Source organism: Centruroides sculpturatus, unplaced genomic scaffold (genome assembly GCF_000671375.1).
Source record: "Centruroides sculpturatus isolate CEXI.00-Female unplaced genomic scaffold, Cexi_2.0 scaffold310, whole genome shotgun sequence".
NCBI classification, from domain to species: Eukaryota; Metazoa; Arthropoda; class Arachnida; order Scorpiones; family Buthidae; genus Centruroides; species Centruroides sculpturatus.
Genome location: NW_019386000.1, coordinates 543,369 through 560,927, shown reverse-complemented (window position 1 = coordinate 560,927; position 17,559 = coordinate 543,369). Strand labels below are relative to the sequence as shown.

The 17,559-nt window shown below is 24.9% G+C and overlaps 1 protein-coding gene across 1 annotated transcript in view; it reads left to right on the top strand.

Moving 5' to 3' along the window:
- Positions 1 to 1,242: 1,242 nt before the first annotated feature.
- LOC111613028 (guanine nucleotide exchange factor DBS-like) overlaps positions 1,243 to 17,559 on the top strand; it is a 243,031-nt gene continuing 226,714 nt past the window's right edge. Inside the window, exon 1 of the mRNA XM_023354329.1 lies at positions 1,243 to 1,545. Within this exon, the coding sequence (XP_023210097.1) occupies positions 1,500 to 1,545 (46 nt within the window). The 5' untranslated portion in view covers positions 1,243 to 1,499. The remainder of the gene's footprint in view (positions 1,546 to 17,559) is intronic.

The following is a 17,559-nucleotide window of genomic DNA, read 5'->3' as shown; positions in this document are numbered from 1 at the left end:
TATATATATATATATATATCTGTTCATAAATAAAATTACAGAATATATATATATCTTCTGTATTTTTATTTTATTTTTTTTTAATACCTATAATTGCTGAAATCTCTGATAGCCTATTTGAAATGTATAGTGTCTTTATATCACAGCTATTATGATGTATTTGATTAAGTCGGTGAATATAAACTTCTTCCATCATTCACATTTCATACAGCTGTATCAGTTCTCACTTGTGTTGCATAAATGTTTATAATTCAGTTTTCGCGATCGTGACATCACAATGAACAGATACCTCTAGATGACTCTAACATATGACGGTATGATAGATGAATAATGTCACGAATTGATGTCGTTGTCTGTCATCATGATGAATATATGGGTTTATATTTATATAAACTGTATGTTAATGTAGAATGTGACGTGTTTCCTGTATCAAATAAATAACTTTACATAGTTGTTTTTCGTAAATAATACATTTTTCATTCTAGAATTTTAGATATATCTAAAATCAGTCCCATAAAATAAATTGACACCTATTTATTTTTATGAGTAGGGGAAAAAATAGTTTGGAAATTTTTCTATAATATAGGTCAAAGGAGAAAGTGGGAAATAATAGAAAGAAATAAAATAATATGGTGACCTACTTCAGAGTCAAAGGTTAGGAATTCTCTTTCCGTTTAAATTGCTTTGATAATCAGTTTTATTATGCTTAGACAGCATTCTTAATTTTGACGAAAACTCAAAAATTTATTCTATTGCCGTATTCCACTTCGACTATTCCATATATTATGTAGGCTATATTCTATTACATATTAAAAATAAACTAATTAAAGAAAAATCAAGCGAATAATTATATTTAAAATGCAGTTAATTTACTAGAGCTAAAGCTATATTACCTTATCAGATAATTATACTATTCTGTTAAAGCAGGTTTTAAATGTGATGCAATTCATCACGTGACTAACATAAAAGCATACACGCACTGGAAAAAATTTATAACACTATTCAGTACTCGAGAGGAAACGAGTGGCTAATGTATTCTATTTAAAAGTTACTTAATAAGATTTTTTAAATCCATAATTCCGTCGGATTATTTAATGATATATATTCAAGGTTACAAATTAAAATTACAATACTCTGCAATTTTTATATAATTAGGTCATATAAAACTAACTTTTTTTTTAGCTTTTTTTTATGAATTTGGATAAAATGTAAATATTTTTATTCGTTTGTCGTGTATTCTAAATGAGAATTGCAATAGTTTTTAAACTGCGATGAGATAGGAAACGTGCTGCTACTTCCTTCGTGGGCAACGATTTTTCATTGGTAGAAAGACTTTCACCGGTATTTGTAGGCCGCAGGTGTGCCGTTATACTTGTCTGCGGGGAGCGTGACTCATTTGAAAATAGTTAATGCTGCGCGGCGTATTTCATATCGCGTTTTAGTTATTCTTGCATCGCATTCAATATCTTGTGTACAGGTGTAAAGCATAAGCTTCTTTGATGTATACAGGTGTTATGAAAGAGACAGAAATTCCTCCAGAAACAGGTAAACTTACATGAATATAGTATTTACAGCGAATTTTTAATTAAAAATTATAAAATTATGATTTTATTTTTTCTTCTTTCTCTCATTTGTTTTATTTTTATGTTTTATAAATATAATTTTTATATTAACTTTTGCAGGGACGTAGTTTAGTTTACTTTTCAAAAAATAAAACAGCCTCTATCAGATATATTTTATATTTAAAGTTGCATTGGCTGTGTTGTAGACACAAATAACTCTTTTTAAGCTACCAATTTATATAAATTTAATTTGTCAAGCTATTTTTCTTATTTTTTCTTCAAATAAATTAATATACAATATTAAATCTGCAACAAAGAAAATGGTTATTTGTCAATTTAACAAGAAAATCAAATATTCTAAGCACATGTATTTAAAATTGATATACATAAATAAATACAAAACAGAATATATAAAATTCTCACATCTGACATTACATTTTTGAATAGGTTTCATTATATTTCTGAATTCCATGTTTTTCTTTTTACTTCAAATCTCATTTTTTTTCTAATTTAAAACCATTTTATCACTGTTTAGTATTATAAAGATTAAATTATTTGATCTATATAAAATGAGGAAGAGTAACTTCATCTCAATGCTTTAATAATAAATAATAAATATTCTNTTATATAACGCACTAAATAAATAATTAATTACATAAATTTTTTAAAATTGGATTTGAAAAATTATTAGGAATTTTACTTCTGTTTTATGACATTAGAAATTAAAAGGATATGTATTATAGTAATCAAGAAAATTCAGTATCATTTTAGTAAATAGCCTTTTTTGAACCATATAATATGAAAAGCTTAATTTTCAAGTATTTTATGAACAGTTTTCAAATTTTTCTGGATTTTTTATAATTCAAATAATTTATTCTATGCATTCTGAAATTTTGTTATTCCTTATTGTAAAGTTTTCCTTATGAATTTAAATATGTTAGTGTTCATTTACAGTTTGTAATGAATTTGAGAAGTATTTTTTCACTTCAGAATATTTAAGGATTATCTGGCTTCTTTTTGACATGTCTTACAGTTTGAAATGTATCTGATAAAAAATGCATACCTTTAGCTGTATATGGAATTAGAATCAACTTAAAACTTTTGAAATCTCTGTGTGTTCTGTTTGATCTGTCTTGCCTGAAGATGACATTAATGATTAAATAGAGTTTTATTAACAAGAATATACTATATGTGAATTTATATACAGTATATAGAATTAGAAAAATTTATCTTAAAAATTAGAATTAGAAGAATTATCTTAAAAATTTATGTGTTCTATTTTTTATATATATTTCAAAAGTAATATTACTAGTATCTTTTTTTTATTGTAATTAACCTAGTATTTATAAAATAATTTCATTTTTTAAATTAGATATAGTTTCTTTGAAGGATAATTAACTTTTAAAAAGTATTTCTAAAAATATTGAAGCAATATTTATCCATAGGGACTGTCCATAAATTACGTCTGCATTTTTCTTTATAATTTTACTCCCCATTCCCCTGTTGTCCCAATTTGTCAAAGTTTCTGTAACCACCTCCCCACCTCGGACGTACAGCAAAACTCGACCCCCTTTATCAATTTATAAATGCTAAATATCACAGATAGAAACGAAACATACAAGAAAATTTGAAAAATGTAGAAAATTTAATGAAATAAACGGACGTCGACTGAAGTTCAACTCCTTCCCTCCCCATTGTCCGACTTGTCCTAACCACCTCCCTCCCTTCCAGTGTGGACGTCCTTTATGAACAGCTCCCCTGTGACTTAATTGCATGTTTGTGTGATGTTTGTTTAAAACGAAATTTCATTTCTTGTGGATTTTGAAATTTATAAAAACAATTCAATACTGACCTTTTTAATAAAAATACTAAATTTTTTTAAGTTGGTAATAATTTTTGAATGATTAATGAATTTGTTCAAATTTTACATTATTATATTAATATATATTGTGTATTGCATATATTGTGTATTAATAATATAATTTATATAAATTAAAGAATAGAATGATTTTATTTGATTATATAACGCACTAAATAAATAATTAATTACATAAATTTTTTAAAATTGGATTTGAAAAATTATTAGGAATTTTACTTCTGTTTTATGACATTAGAAATTAAAAGGATATGTATTATAGTAATCAAGAAAATTCAGTATCATTTTAGTAAATAGCCTTTTTTGAACCATATAATATGAAAAGCTTAATTTTCAAGTATTTTATGAACAGTTTTCAAATTTTTCTGGATTTTTTATAATTCAAATAATTTATTCTATGCATTCTGAAATTTTGTTATTCCTTATTGTAAAGTTTTCCTTATGAATTTAAATATGTTAGTGTTCATTTACAGTTTGTAATGAATTTGAGAAGTATTTTTTCACTTCAGAATATTTAAGGATTATCTGGCTTCTTTTTGACATGTCTTACAGTTTGAAATGTATCTGATAAAAAATGCATACCTTTAGCTGTATATGGAATTAGAATCAACTTAAAACTTTTGAAATCTCTGTGTGTTCTGTTTGATCTGTCTTGCCTGAAGATGACATTAATGTAGTGTAGAAAGTACTAGTGAGTTTTTTGTTATTAAATGTCTTTCAAATGCTGACAGACAGTTGTTCTTTTTTATTCATTAGAATTATTTTTAAAAATTGTAAATATATTAATTTAGTAATGATAATTCTAAAAGCATAGACATAATTATGAGATTATATTCAAAAATTAATACTTTATTCTTGTATAAAGAATAATTTAAGGAAAATTTATTGAAAATGTCAAAACTAATAAAATATCTTCTTTAATGTCAAAATTGAGTCAGCAATAAGTTTTTTATTTTTATTTTTTTCTTATTCATTGATTTTCTTAGTTTTATAAGTTTTCAATTTTAATTAAATTATATTTCTATTAATTTTTTTTTTTGATTGTAAAACATATGTTATGTGATTATTATTGTTTTTTTTCCACTTATTTATCTTTGTGAAGTTACAATAATAATCTATCTTTGTTTTTAATTTTAAGATTTGAGAATATAATTATCATTTTCATTTTAAAAAAATATTTCATACTGTACTTAATTCACACTATCAGATTATAAATTCTTTATTGATCCTTATACTCAGTTGTAATCTTTATTGCTCTATGTATGAGGACTATATATGCCACTAAAATATACTTTCTAGAATCCTTCAAATCAATGGAAATATAAATAAGCTTAAATGTACCTTTACTATACACTAATTCTTCTTATCTATCCATTTTCTTTCCAATTAAAACATTCAAAAAATGCACTTATTGTTCTGAGCATTGATCTTTTTTGCAGGGTTAAACCTTGTACAGAGCTTGTGTCAGAGAAGGCCTGCACAAAGTGACTAACCATGCCATCATTTCTCCAAATAGCAGTATCATCATCCACATATCTCAACATTACTTAAACATATTCTCCCATTTCTTCCATGACATTGTTTTGAGTTTTGCACACAATCAGCTCAACTATTAAACTAGCAAGTGGAGATTCTTAAAAAAATAAATTGCACAATAAAGGACTTTTGTTAATAAATGTGACTAACCTTACTGACAAGTGAATAAATACTGAAAAACATTTATTAAGAGATTTGAAACTTAATAAATGCTTTTTTAAAACTTCTTAATTATTAATTAATGTTAGTTAAAATAATTGAAATTGTTGAAAAACAAAAATGAAAAATTATTATAGTGTTTTTAGTTTTTTCAACTACATTTTTAAAAATCAATTCTGCTCTAAAGGAAAGCCATTGATTCCCTCAGTCACTACTTCACTGTTTCTTAAAACAAAGAAAGAGAAAACACTTATAGTAACTTCAGTGAAAAGACTCTTGATTCAATCCTTTTAACACAGACTTCCTGAAGATGAGTCTAAGCTTGAAAATGTATGAACTCTTGTAATTTTTTCATATCTTTTATAAATGCTAAACTGAATAATTCTGAATTGTTTAGTGTCTGTTAATTGTAAAGTTATTTTAAAATGAATGATGTATATTTAATGTTACATAACATAGTTATATTAATACTGTAAGTTTGACATAACATGAATTAAATAATTGTAATAATTTGTTATATATTTTTATGAAATCAAGTAAATTTAGTATTTAAGTTATATAAAAGATAACTTAAATTCTAATTTACATGATTTAATAAAACTTGGATATGTGAGAATATAAGTATACTTCTGTTTTTCAAATCTGACAATGATTTTACTGTATAAAACAACTCCCATATAAATTTATTTACCCAAAACTGCTTTGTAGTGTTTCTCTGAAGAATTTTGTTTAAATCAAATGTTATTTGCTATGTCATTATATTCATCTTCTAGTTAAATACATTTTGTAAAGCCTAACATTATTAAATCTGTTATAAAGATCTCAAAATATCTATGATTTCAAAACACTATCTATTTCTAAAAACTGTAAAATACACTTTATCATTTAAAACATCATTTAACAATTGTGTTAAATGATGAATTTTAAATTTCAAAACTATCTTAACTGAATAACTATTGTTTAATTTTATGCAAAAGTTTTTCTAAATATCTGAATGATTGTATTTGTTTCCAATAGAAAATGACAATAGTTTATAGTAAAATATTAAAAAGTATATTTTATTTTAGGGTAAGATGAAGATAAAAACATAAATTTAATAATCATTATATTCTGATATTACATAATAATTTCATATACTGGTTGGTATAACACAAATTTTTTGTTAGTTTAAGTGAGATATCAAACTACAGTAAGCCAGAACATGTTAACTGATATTAACCTAGTAAATTTCATCTCAATAGGACTTTGTAATGAAATAAGGTCATCTTATAATCATTTAATCATTCAAGTATATAATTGATATAAGGATAGAAACAAGGCTGGTGCAATGTGTTCCCTAGAATCAGACCCACAGTCCCTGAAAAGCTCATTGTAAATTTTGCAGTGCCCTATGCATAGTGTCATACATGCATAGTAAATTCAATTGCAGAATATGTAGTTAAAAATTAAAAATATGTAGTTTACCTAAACTATAAGTTTGAAAATAACTTGTACATAGGTTTATACTTGTACTCTTTACTTATAATAAATGATTAGTTGTTATAAAATGTAGAGGTACTGTATGTACAGTACAGTACATATAATTACATTATTTGGCTTTGCACAACTTTGGAACCCAGCCACACAAAAAGTTTATGCTGGCCCTGAATAATAATAATAATACTAATGAAAATGAAAATAATCTTAGAGACCAGTTCAATCAGATAAATTTGAATCAATTTAAAACAAGAAACTTTTAAATCCAGCAGTAAATTTTTAATGATGAACATTTCTAACCATTTTAAATATTCATCTTTAGATTCTAACACATAATTAATTTAAATACACAAAGGTTAGAATAAAAATAAATATTTGAATTTTAATAAAATAGGGAATTAACAATAATTAAATAAAAATAAAATTATTCTATTTATTTTTTATCAATGTCATTTATTTATTATTAATTTTTATATGTTGTTAATGTTCAAACACTTTTTTGTTTTAACAGGTACTGTACATACAGTGGTGCCTTGTATAATGTACTTAATCCATTCCACGTGCACGTCCATTAAGTGAATGCATTTTCCCATAGAAATACATGTTAAAACATAATTTGTTCCACAGCATAAAATAACCATACTGTACCATAAAAAAAATGAAAATGGAGCAGTTGGTGACTGCTCCATTTTCATTTATGCCAGGTAGTCAGATGTTGTGAGGAGGAGGTGGAGGAACACTTTTTTTACACATTCATACAGATACAGACTTTTTACACATTGCAGCAGGTCTCTTTTTATTGTTTTTTAATCAGAGTCAGATTTAGGAGAAGCTACTGAAGCTTGCAGAGTCATCTTCTCTTGTTCCATCCTTTGTTTTTTGGCAGCTTGCTTCTTGATAAACATGTCCAAGGTGGTCTGTTTCTCTCTCTTCTTCAACACCTGTCGGAAATGACGGGCAAGGGTGTCATTGTAGAGATCATTGATCCTGTTGGCCTCAGCTCTGTTTGGATAATGAGTGTTAGTAAACTCCTTAATCTCTCCCCATTTGACAAGGAAGTTTTTGTCAACTTTCACTCCTTCTGATGATGTCTTGCTTTGTTTCAATTGAAATCACCTTTCTGTTTTTTCAGAAGCCATGATTTGCACAACACCTGAATAAATGTAAATACCCTGCACTGAGGAGATGTATGTAATAAACAAGGAAGCTAGCCGAATCCCAGCGGGAGCTATGCACTTCAGATATACTAATACAGTAATATATTAAATTAATATAATATAATATATTATATTAATATATTATAAAAATAGCAGATTGTTATTGGCAATGACAAAAGAGTGGAAATATCATTTGCACTTGTTTGCAGAAAGACCATTGTTCGCCTCACGTAACTGCCGAACGGAAAGTCCGTTGTTTGAGTCACGTAATGGCCAAACAAAAAGTCCGTTATATGAGGCACCACTGTATATATTTTTGTATTTTAAATTACTTGCATTCTAATACTTGAAAATGGCCATTTAAGATGGTCAAAAACATTCTTTCATTAAAAAGTTATAGCTGCTTTAAAGGTTTTTGTTTTGAAATTTATTTTAGAGAAAGAAGCCATTAAAATAGCTGGTTATAAACTCCATTGAAATATTGTGAAGAACTGTTTAGAAGAAGAACATGATTATTTTAACATCAAAAACAATTTCTAACGATTTTATTATTTTTGATCTGATGTGCAATATTTCATTTTCTAAATTCTATTTAATAAAAACAAAATACTATGCTAATTTTATGTTTAACATAACTAACAAATTATTTTCATTATTCAGATATTTTACAAATTCAAATAAAAATGAATAAACCATTGCTCAAATAGATAATTGTCAAACAGTGATATACTAAAATGTCATTTTCAAAAGAGAATACTGAAATAGATCTTTATCTAAAAGCAATCTTAAAGTGAAATTGTTAACAAATATTATACATTAATAATATATTACTTTGTCATTATGAATTTCTGTTAAATCATTGAGTAAACATTTGTTATATATTTTTATGAAATCAAGTAAATTTAGTATTTAAGTTATATAAAAGATAACTTAAATTCTAATTTACGTGATTTAATAAAACTTGGATATGTGAGAATATAAGTATACTTCTGTTTTTCAAATCTGACAATGATTTTACTGTATAAAACAACTCCCATATAAATTTANTTTCTCAGCATTAAATATTTTTCTATTTTTATAAACTTTTTCTATAAAATTTTATTTGTATATTTTCATTATATCTGAAAGGAATTTATACAATAAAAAACCAAATTGTTGGATTTTGCAGGGACTATTTTTATGCTAATTTCAGGAATTAATGATTGGCTGAATTTATCACTAGAAATCTTTATTATAATTAAAAAAACAGAGTTGAGGAAGAAGAATAATTCCAAATATCATTTAGACTTAAACTACTAAAAAGCTGGTGATTGCATTATCAGTTTCTCTTGTAAGAAATCTTGATATAGTATATCATTAATGTGGAATTAATGCAAAAGTTATACAAGTTATATTTCATTATGCTAACATATTCCCATTGCATCCAACTGGCTGTAAATTACTATTATGATAATGCCTACAAGGCTAGTTAGCTAAAAGACAAATGATAAATATTTTGTTTTTAGATGATTAAATATTAAATTATATGGAATTATATATTTTCAGTTGTATATTGTAATATAAAGGTGTATTTTAAAAATAAAAGAAATTGAATGAACTGATTTTTTTTCATCAAAAATTTTCAAATAAAATAGATATTTGAAAACATTCAATAAAATATATGAATGTAATTAATGTAAATAAAATGAAATTAATGTATGTAATAAGTATTACCTCAATTTGTTGTTCAGATGCAGTCTGCTGTTTTTTTAAATTTGATGACCTATTAGGTCATCCATTAGGATAAATAATCTATATATATATGTATATATATATATATATATAAAAATGGACGTGTATGTCCCTATATTTCACTTTTCCGCAAAAACTACACATCGCACATGAATGGTGTTTGTATGTGGTGGTAGCCCCAAGTCTCCATTCGTGCATAGGGGTGGTCGCGTCTCGATAGCTATAAGGGTGTGGGAGATATGAGGCTGAAAGTGGTTGAAAGTGGCTTTCTATTTCGAATGTTTTGTTCGAATTTAATTCGAACATAAAATTTGAATATTGGTTCGATTATAGAACGATTGTAAACGTTCCAGAAACGTTGAAAATAGTTCATTTGACTAAACGTAAAAATTCTCTAATTAGTCTGGAAATGGGGGACCTAATTCTTGCATTCTATGAAAACGGGTAAGATTAGCTATAATGTAATTATCTTAATCTTCACTGTCGTTACTTTTTGCCCAGCGAAGCGGGTCCTTGAAGCTAGATTCTCGATTACTTAGAAAAACAGTCTTTTATATACTGTATATATAAAAAAAACTATATTACATACAAATAAAAACCCAGCAAATCGGGTCCTTGCAGCTAGTTTTTCATAAATATAGTAATATCTGCAATATAAACAGACTTATTTATTGAAATATTTCATATTTTCAAAGTGATAGTTACTATCTATAAAAATATTTATTTTCAAATTTCAGAGAAGCAAATAAATACTAAATACATAATTCAAAATTATAAAACAGCAAAAATTTTTGATGTCTTAGAATACCACTCCATAAAACATATTCTACATTATTTTGAAATAGTTCTTATAATAAATATTATTTAGAACTCTGTAATTTTAAGCAAGATTCTTGTTATTGATTCATCTTAAACAGTACACTCTAGTAGTAGTAAGCTAAACCTTGTAGATTAATATATCTTGTTCTGTTTTCATTAAATATACAGTGCTTCCTGAGATTCTTTACTGTCATGCATGATAACAGCTCAATCTTATTATGATTTAATCTTAAGATTTGCAAATCTCATGAGATTTTTGTCTTTCATCCATGTCAGAAGTCTAATATTTGTTTTTAACTTCCTCTTTAAATTCTATGAAGAAATTTAAATATTTTCTTTTTTCTTTAAATCTTTTGTGAAGAGATTTTAAAAATAGAATAAGTAAAACTATTTTTAGGACAAAGTTTTTCCCTCTATTAGAAATTATTTACAATAATGTTTATGTTGTTTATTATGCAATGACAATATTTTTAAAATATTAATTTACTATTAAATTAATATACTAAACTCATACAGTTTTGCTTTCAATTATTTGAATATTTGACTAGGGTTATCAGACATCCCAGTTTTCCAGGATTGTCCCAGAACTTTCTTGACTGCCATCTAGTGATGGGAGAACTTTATTCTAAAAACTTCTTACATTCAAGTATTTCTCTTTTTATACATTTTAAGAGTATTTCTGTCACTGGCAGAGTAAAATTACGCATCTATTGCATGTTCTGGAATTAAAGTGTCCCAGTATCCTTTGGGAAGAACTCATTTTGTCCCAGATTTTATTCCTGAATACTTGGAAACCCTATATTTGACACAAATTATAACTGAATTATAATTGTATACATTTATGTAATAATAGGATCTTGTGTTACTTGGGATTAATATTCATGTTTTCAAGATGATAAATGGTTAGATTAACCCACTCCTGGTGCCACTGAATCTGATTGTAAGTCGTCAAACCATGCTTTTCTAGCTTATAACATTCCAAACACTGAGAACTATTGAATGCTACTCACTGTGGTGTTGTTAGCATTTATGATTGTATTGAATATAATAAAGAAAAATATAGTATAATAAAACTTTGTTCTTTGTATTAAGAATCATCAAACTAAAATTTTGTTCATTATAATGAAAACATAAGTAAAACATTTTAAACACATTTTAACATTTTTCTGTTAATTGTAAATGGTTGCATAAGTGTCTATATAATTATCTGGGACTACTTGGGTGGAGCACAAATTTATGCAAAATTTTATTTTTTTTGCAGTAACTATTGACATGCAACCACTGTACAAAACAAGATCAAACTATAATAATATTTAAATAACTGTTAAAAATTTAATTCTTCATTTAATATATATTATGCATTATTGAATTAAAATAAAATTTTTAAAGTCCCTACTTCACCAATACCATTAACAATAAATTATGAGATATTTTCTTCATGAAACTCAATTTATTGATAAGATATTCTAGTTAGTATTACATAGACTTTTGAGAATTGTTTTCAGTTTTTATTATCATGATATATTGATGTTTTTATTACATATAAAATATTAGAAATTAAAAGAATTCAAAATTTATAGTGTGTTTAATATAATGTAAACTAATGGCAAAATAACATATAGTAAATTTTTTAAAAAAGTAATAAGAATTGATAAGAATTCTTATTTGCTTTCTTATTGTTTTTTTTTTTTTATCAAAAATTTTTGTATTTGGATGTTTATTTGAATTATAGAGATAAAATTTCATCTTATCTCTAATTTCTGTTGAATTACAAATTTTGATCCAATTAAAAAATTTTTAATCAAGATTTATAACTTTAATGCCTTATTTTAGATTAAATGTATTTAATTAACTTTTAATTTTTATATGATTTTTACCAGTTCAAACCTTAATGATGAATTTTCTATTAAGGTAAATAAATAAGTATATGCATAGATAAAGTTTACATGCAATTCAATATAACTATGTTTATAAAAAAAATTGTGCTTATATATAAGTATAATATTATATATATATTTTAAAAGTATTATCAGTATTTTTTATTACTTATTAATAGACAGCGGACATATAGGCCCTTAAAAGTGATGTTTTAGGTGCTTAAAATAAGCTCTTAAATTGCATCTTTAGACTTTATAAACAAAAAATAGGTGGTCAAAATTTGCACAATGAACAATTAATATACTTACCAGGACGATGAATTTTTTATTTAACATACGTATTCCAAACAGAAATGCATGTATTCAGAATGATGCAAACACGAAAATAGACAAACAAAAGCATTTATTTTAAAATATTTCATATAGTTTTAATTTTATTACTATAAAATTGCATCAGGCAATGTAATTTATTTCTGTTATTATTGCATTCTAATTTTTTCTGCTTGGGATATGCATCCACTGGGACTTAAATATAAGTAATCAATAATAATAAAAAAATGAATTTGTCTGATTGCATTTTCAGAAAAAAAAAAAATTAAACTTAAGCAGTTTAATTTAAGAATTAAATTAAACCTTTGTGGAAAATGAAACGAAAAATTAATAAAAACTTTTTTAAAATATGAAAACAAAGTAAACTTTGTGCAAAACTTTAGGCAAAAATAGGCAGCAATGTCAAAATAGGCATTTTTAGGCATTATGAAATTGCCATTGTTTCGGTCTAAATGTTCATGAAAAGTGTTCATACAAAATCTTAGGAAAAAAATTGGCATTTGCCTAAAATCTGCTGTCTACTTATTAATGCCAGTTAATTAAAGATGAGAGAAGAGAAGAAAGATCACGAAAAAAGTTAATAGTTTAAATATTTTCAGTTACATGTAACTTTTATTAGAGACAAAGAAGTAGCATCTTTATTACAAATTAGTAATTTAAAATAAATATAAAACAAATATAACATGACACTTTTATTCAAATAAACTGCTGAAATAACTTGGAGCAGTTTAATTGAATGAAAAAATTATATAATATGTTTACATTATTTAAATGGAACTCCAAATAATTTAAAGAATGAAAGCATTATAATTTTTTAAATAATGGGAATACTGATGTTTTGGATGTTAACATTTAACAGTTTAATCATATAAATGAATAATATATTTAATTTTTATTTATTTTAAAACAGTAATAACAAATGAAGTTGTTAGTTTGTCTCTGATGATTACTGAAAATTTTTACATTATAAATTTTTTTTCTTTTGTAATGTTTCTGGTTCTTATTGATTGACATTAATGTATTAATTTTTGAGGCCTAATATTTTCAAAATATGATAACTTTGGATTAATAAGCTTTATTAGACAAATTTTTAAAATTCTGAAGATACTATAAAATACAATATGAGAATATTGATGAGTAGAGAATATTAATAATATATAGTTGAATTCTGAAATAGAATAAGATGAATAAGAGAATATTTATTTTGTGTAGTTTGAAATTCAATGATTTTAATTTAGAGACATTGATTTTGTTTGTTTATTTGTTTTGTCAACTATAAAAAAGTCTTTACTGAAACAGCAGAATAAATTCATCAAAACCTTTAGAATCTTATCTACAATAATAAATACAGTAGAAAAAAACTTACATTAGAGTCTGATAGCATCAAGTTTTGCAGAAAATACAGAGGAAGAAACAGTAAAATAGAAAAAATTGATGCAGGGTTGATTTATCTTTTTCTTCCTTTCAATATATGCCATGTTTATCCAAGTTATTTGTTTTTGAATTTTTGAAGTTATTGAAGATGTTTGTTTACCATTTGGATGCTATTGATATAAAATAGGATGATGAAATAGATTAAATGCTTAATTAATATGTAATTTTTAACTTAAAATTTGCTTATTTAAGCTTTCTTTTTTCAATTAGAAAGTCCTGAAAGTTAGATAGATTAAGAGTAAAGCATGCCTGAATTTTAATATATCTGAATTTATAGAATTATAATTTTTTGTGTATTTTAAATATGTTAATAATCATTTTATTAAATTACTTTTATTTTATTGCATATCAACAAATTTATTTTTAAATGTTTTTTTTAATTTTATGAATTCTTTAAAAAAGATAAAATGAAAATTGTGTATAAAGTGTATTGATTATATATCAGATTGAAAATTATATTAATATATTATTTTCCTGGCTGTTATAGAATATAATGTAAGGAAAGTATATAAAGTATGGATATAAGTCAAATTTTGATCAACATGTTTTTTGTATTTCTCAAAATGTTGATACTCCAGGAGCCCAAAAATGTAAAAATACCCTTTACAAAATTCTGTATGTGCTTGTGTGTTGGCATTTTACATTATATCTCATAAACCAAAAATTTTGAAACTTTGCAGAGTTATTTCTATATATAGAACACTGAAGCTATTAAATTTAGTAATTAAACATCAAGGGAATAGGGCAATAGAAGAGGATCATATGTCATATGTTGAGTGTTGTCAGACTTAATGAAAGTTTTACTGGTTATTGACATTTACAATTTTCTTTAAAAACTCATTCATCTCTACCCTCTAAATAACACAGGAGTGGAAAACAAATCATGATATCTTTTTACAGAGAGCTTTAAAGTTAGTTTTTGATATGATATTTTGGCAGGCCATATCTTGAAAACAAAGCAGATTTTGAAAAACCTTTATAGAGTTTTAAGCTTATTTTTGACCCTAGATCTATATACAGTATATATACACAAATATATACATACAATATATGACATACTGCTTTTGGTAGTACAGTACTGCATTGAAACAATTTGCACTATCAAATTTATACTGGTTTTTATACTGCTTGTTTAATATTGCACTTTCTTATTGTAATTTCTCACCAAAAAAAAAATAATAATGAATAAAATATAAATAAATTTTCTATTATTTCTGTAAAGCATAGATGTAATTTTATAAATTAATTGTCTACTATATGGAAAGGAATCATGAAAAAACATGTATAATTAGCCTATATTATGAAATTAAGGGAGTCTGGATATTTTTATTCAGAATAAATTAAATGAATGGAAACAAACTAATAAAGGAATACATAGATGGCTAATGGAAATAAGCATTTAAACACTGAAAAAAATTTTCTTGGAGCATTTTTTTTAAGATACTAAAGCCACACTATTTATTTATCAAGAAAAAATTCAATTATTGAAAGATTTTTCAATAACTAATGAGTTTTGGAGTTGTGAGAAAACTAAATTGAATGATGAAACATTAGCTGTAATAACAATTAAAATAAATCTTAATTATACATGTGAAGATTTTTAAAATGTATTAAATCAAAATGGAAACTTACATATGTTTTGTTTGAATGAATTCTCTTATATATCAGATCAATTAAAGGTATAGTCAGCTAAATAAATCAATTTGCCTTTTTTAAATCACACTGAAGGTATGTTTGAAAAATCTGGTTACCTTAATGTATGTGTATGTATATATATATATATATATATATATATAGATGATGATTTAACATTTATTAGGTGACTACTGTTATGATTATTATCATATTTAAATCCTATGGTTCTATTAGATTTCTAGTAAAATAATCCAAAATCTTTAAATATTTGTTAGAAACTGACAGTTATTGCAATTAATTTCAGTAACTGTCAATTAATCGTAAAATAGAAATATGATGTTAAACAGTATTTTGGGAATTTAAATTAACAAAATACTATAATGAAGGTCTAATGCAGCACTTTTGAGCCTTTTACTCTTGAATATATATAGTAAAAAATTTTCAGTTTTTACAATGTATAATTTAAATAACAAAGAATTTTTAAGTAATATACAGTAATACCCCGAACTTACGCGATAGGTGGGACCGAGCGATAACCACGTAAGTCGAATTCACGTAAGTCGGGGTATAATTTTGCAATTTATGTAAAATCCAAGTCGGATGTATGTAAGCTAACAAATGTTCTCATTAATCTTATCTTGTCTTTTGATTCGTTCATGGTTACAAGAAATCACCACGTAGAGTCTCTCGAGTTTCTGTAGATATAACAAACACAGAAATAAATAACACAAAATAAATTGTAGCTATGTGTCGATTCCGTGCAACACATCCAAACATGAAAGTTGAACATTAGTGTGGAAGTGAGTAATCAAGAGTTGTGTGGCGCTCAAACAAAAGATGAATCGACGAGATTTGAAAATCGCATAACTCCGGGTTCGCGTAAGTCAGGGTATTACTGTAATATAAAAATATAAAATTAATTGTTAATTTGATGATGATATTCAATTTTATAGATCAGTTATTGATTGCATAAAATATAGTATAAATAATTATAATAATTATTATATTAATATTTAAAAATGAATAAAGTTTATACATGGTTTTATATAAAAAGTTTTAAAATATATAAATTTATATCATACAAAAATAAAATACTGAATTTTAAATTGCTTAATAAATCAGTTTTATGTTAGAAATATATGTGATCATGAAGAAAAATTAATGATAGTACCAAAATGTTTGGCTGTTATTAAATCATACATCTGTTACATCTTCACCTGATGTATTTCATATTTTATATCTCATTAGTTAGAGTTACAGGAAATAACATGCATGGATTCACATAATTAAAGTTTGTTTTCATTTTGTGGGAGATATTGTTTTGTTTTTCACATCCATTGAGAACTTATCATTTGATCATTATAGTTATTCTTTATATTTTTCAGTATTTTATCACTACTGAATTATTATGATTTAAGATTTGATATCCAAGCTTTAGCAATTACTGTAGTCTCTTTGAACACTATTATTTATAACTTACATTCATAAATTTTTTAGTAGATCTGTTTGGAGACTCTATCCACATTGATTCATTGTACAAATAAATTTTCTTACTACAGTAATGAAAAGGCTTCTTAACAGAAAATCAAAATTGCTAAATATGAATTAAAGATAGTATTTTATTCATTTTTTGAAAATTTTGATTTAATTCCAAAAGTTTGTAAATATAATTATAAAAAGATTAATTCAATAATATGAATTAAGCATAAAAGAAATTAAGGTATTATGCAAATAAATTTAAAATAGTTCCAATTTCTTTGAACATTATTATATAGTAATTACTCAGAGATAAACTTTTTTATAGCATTGAGTTATTTTTATAAGTTTTATGTTTAAATACTAAATACTAGAATTCACATCTTCCTCTCACTTTCCAGTATTCACTGATTAAAAACAAACATTTTCGGCTACCTTCAGTTGCCTGCGTCAAGTTAAACAGATTCTATAGTGAATGTCCATAGCATGTT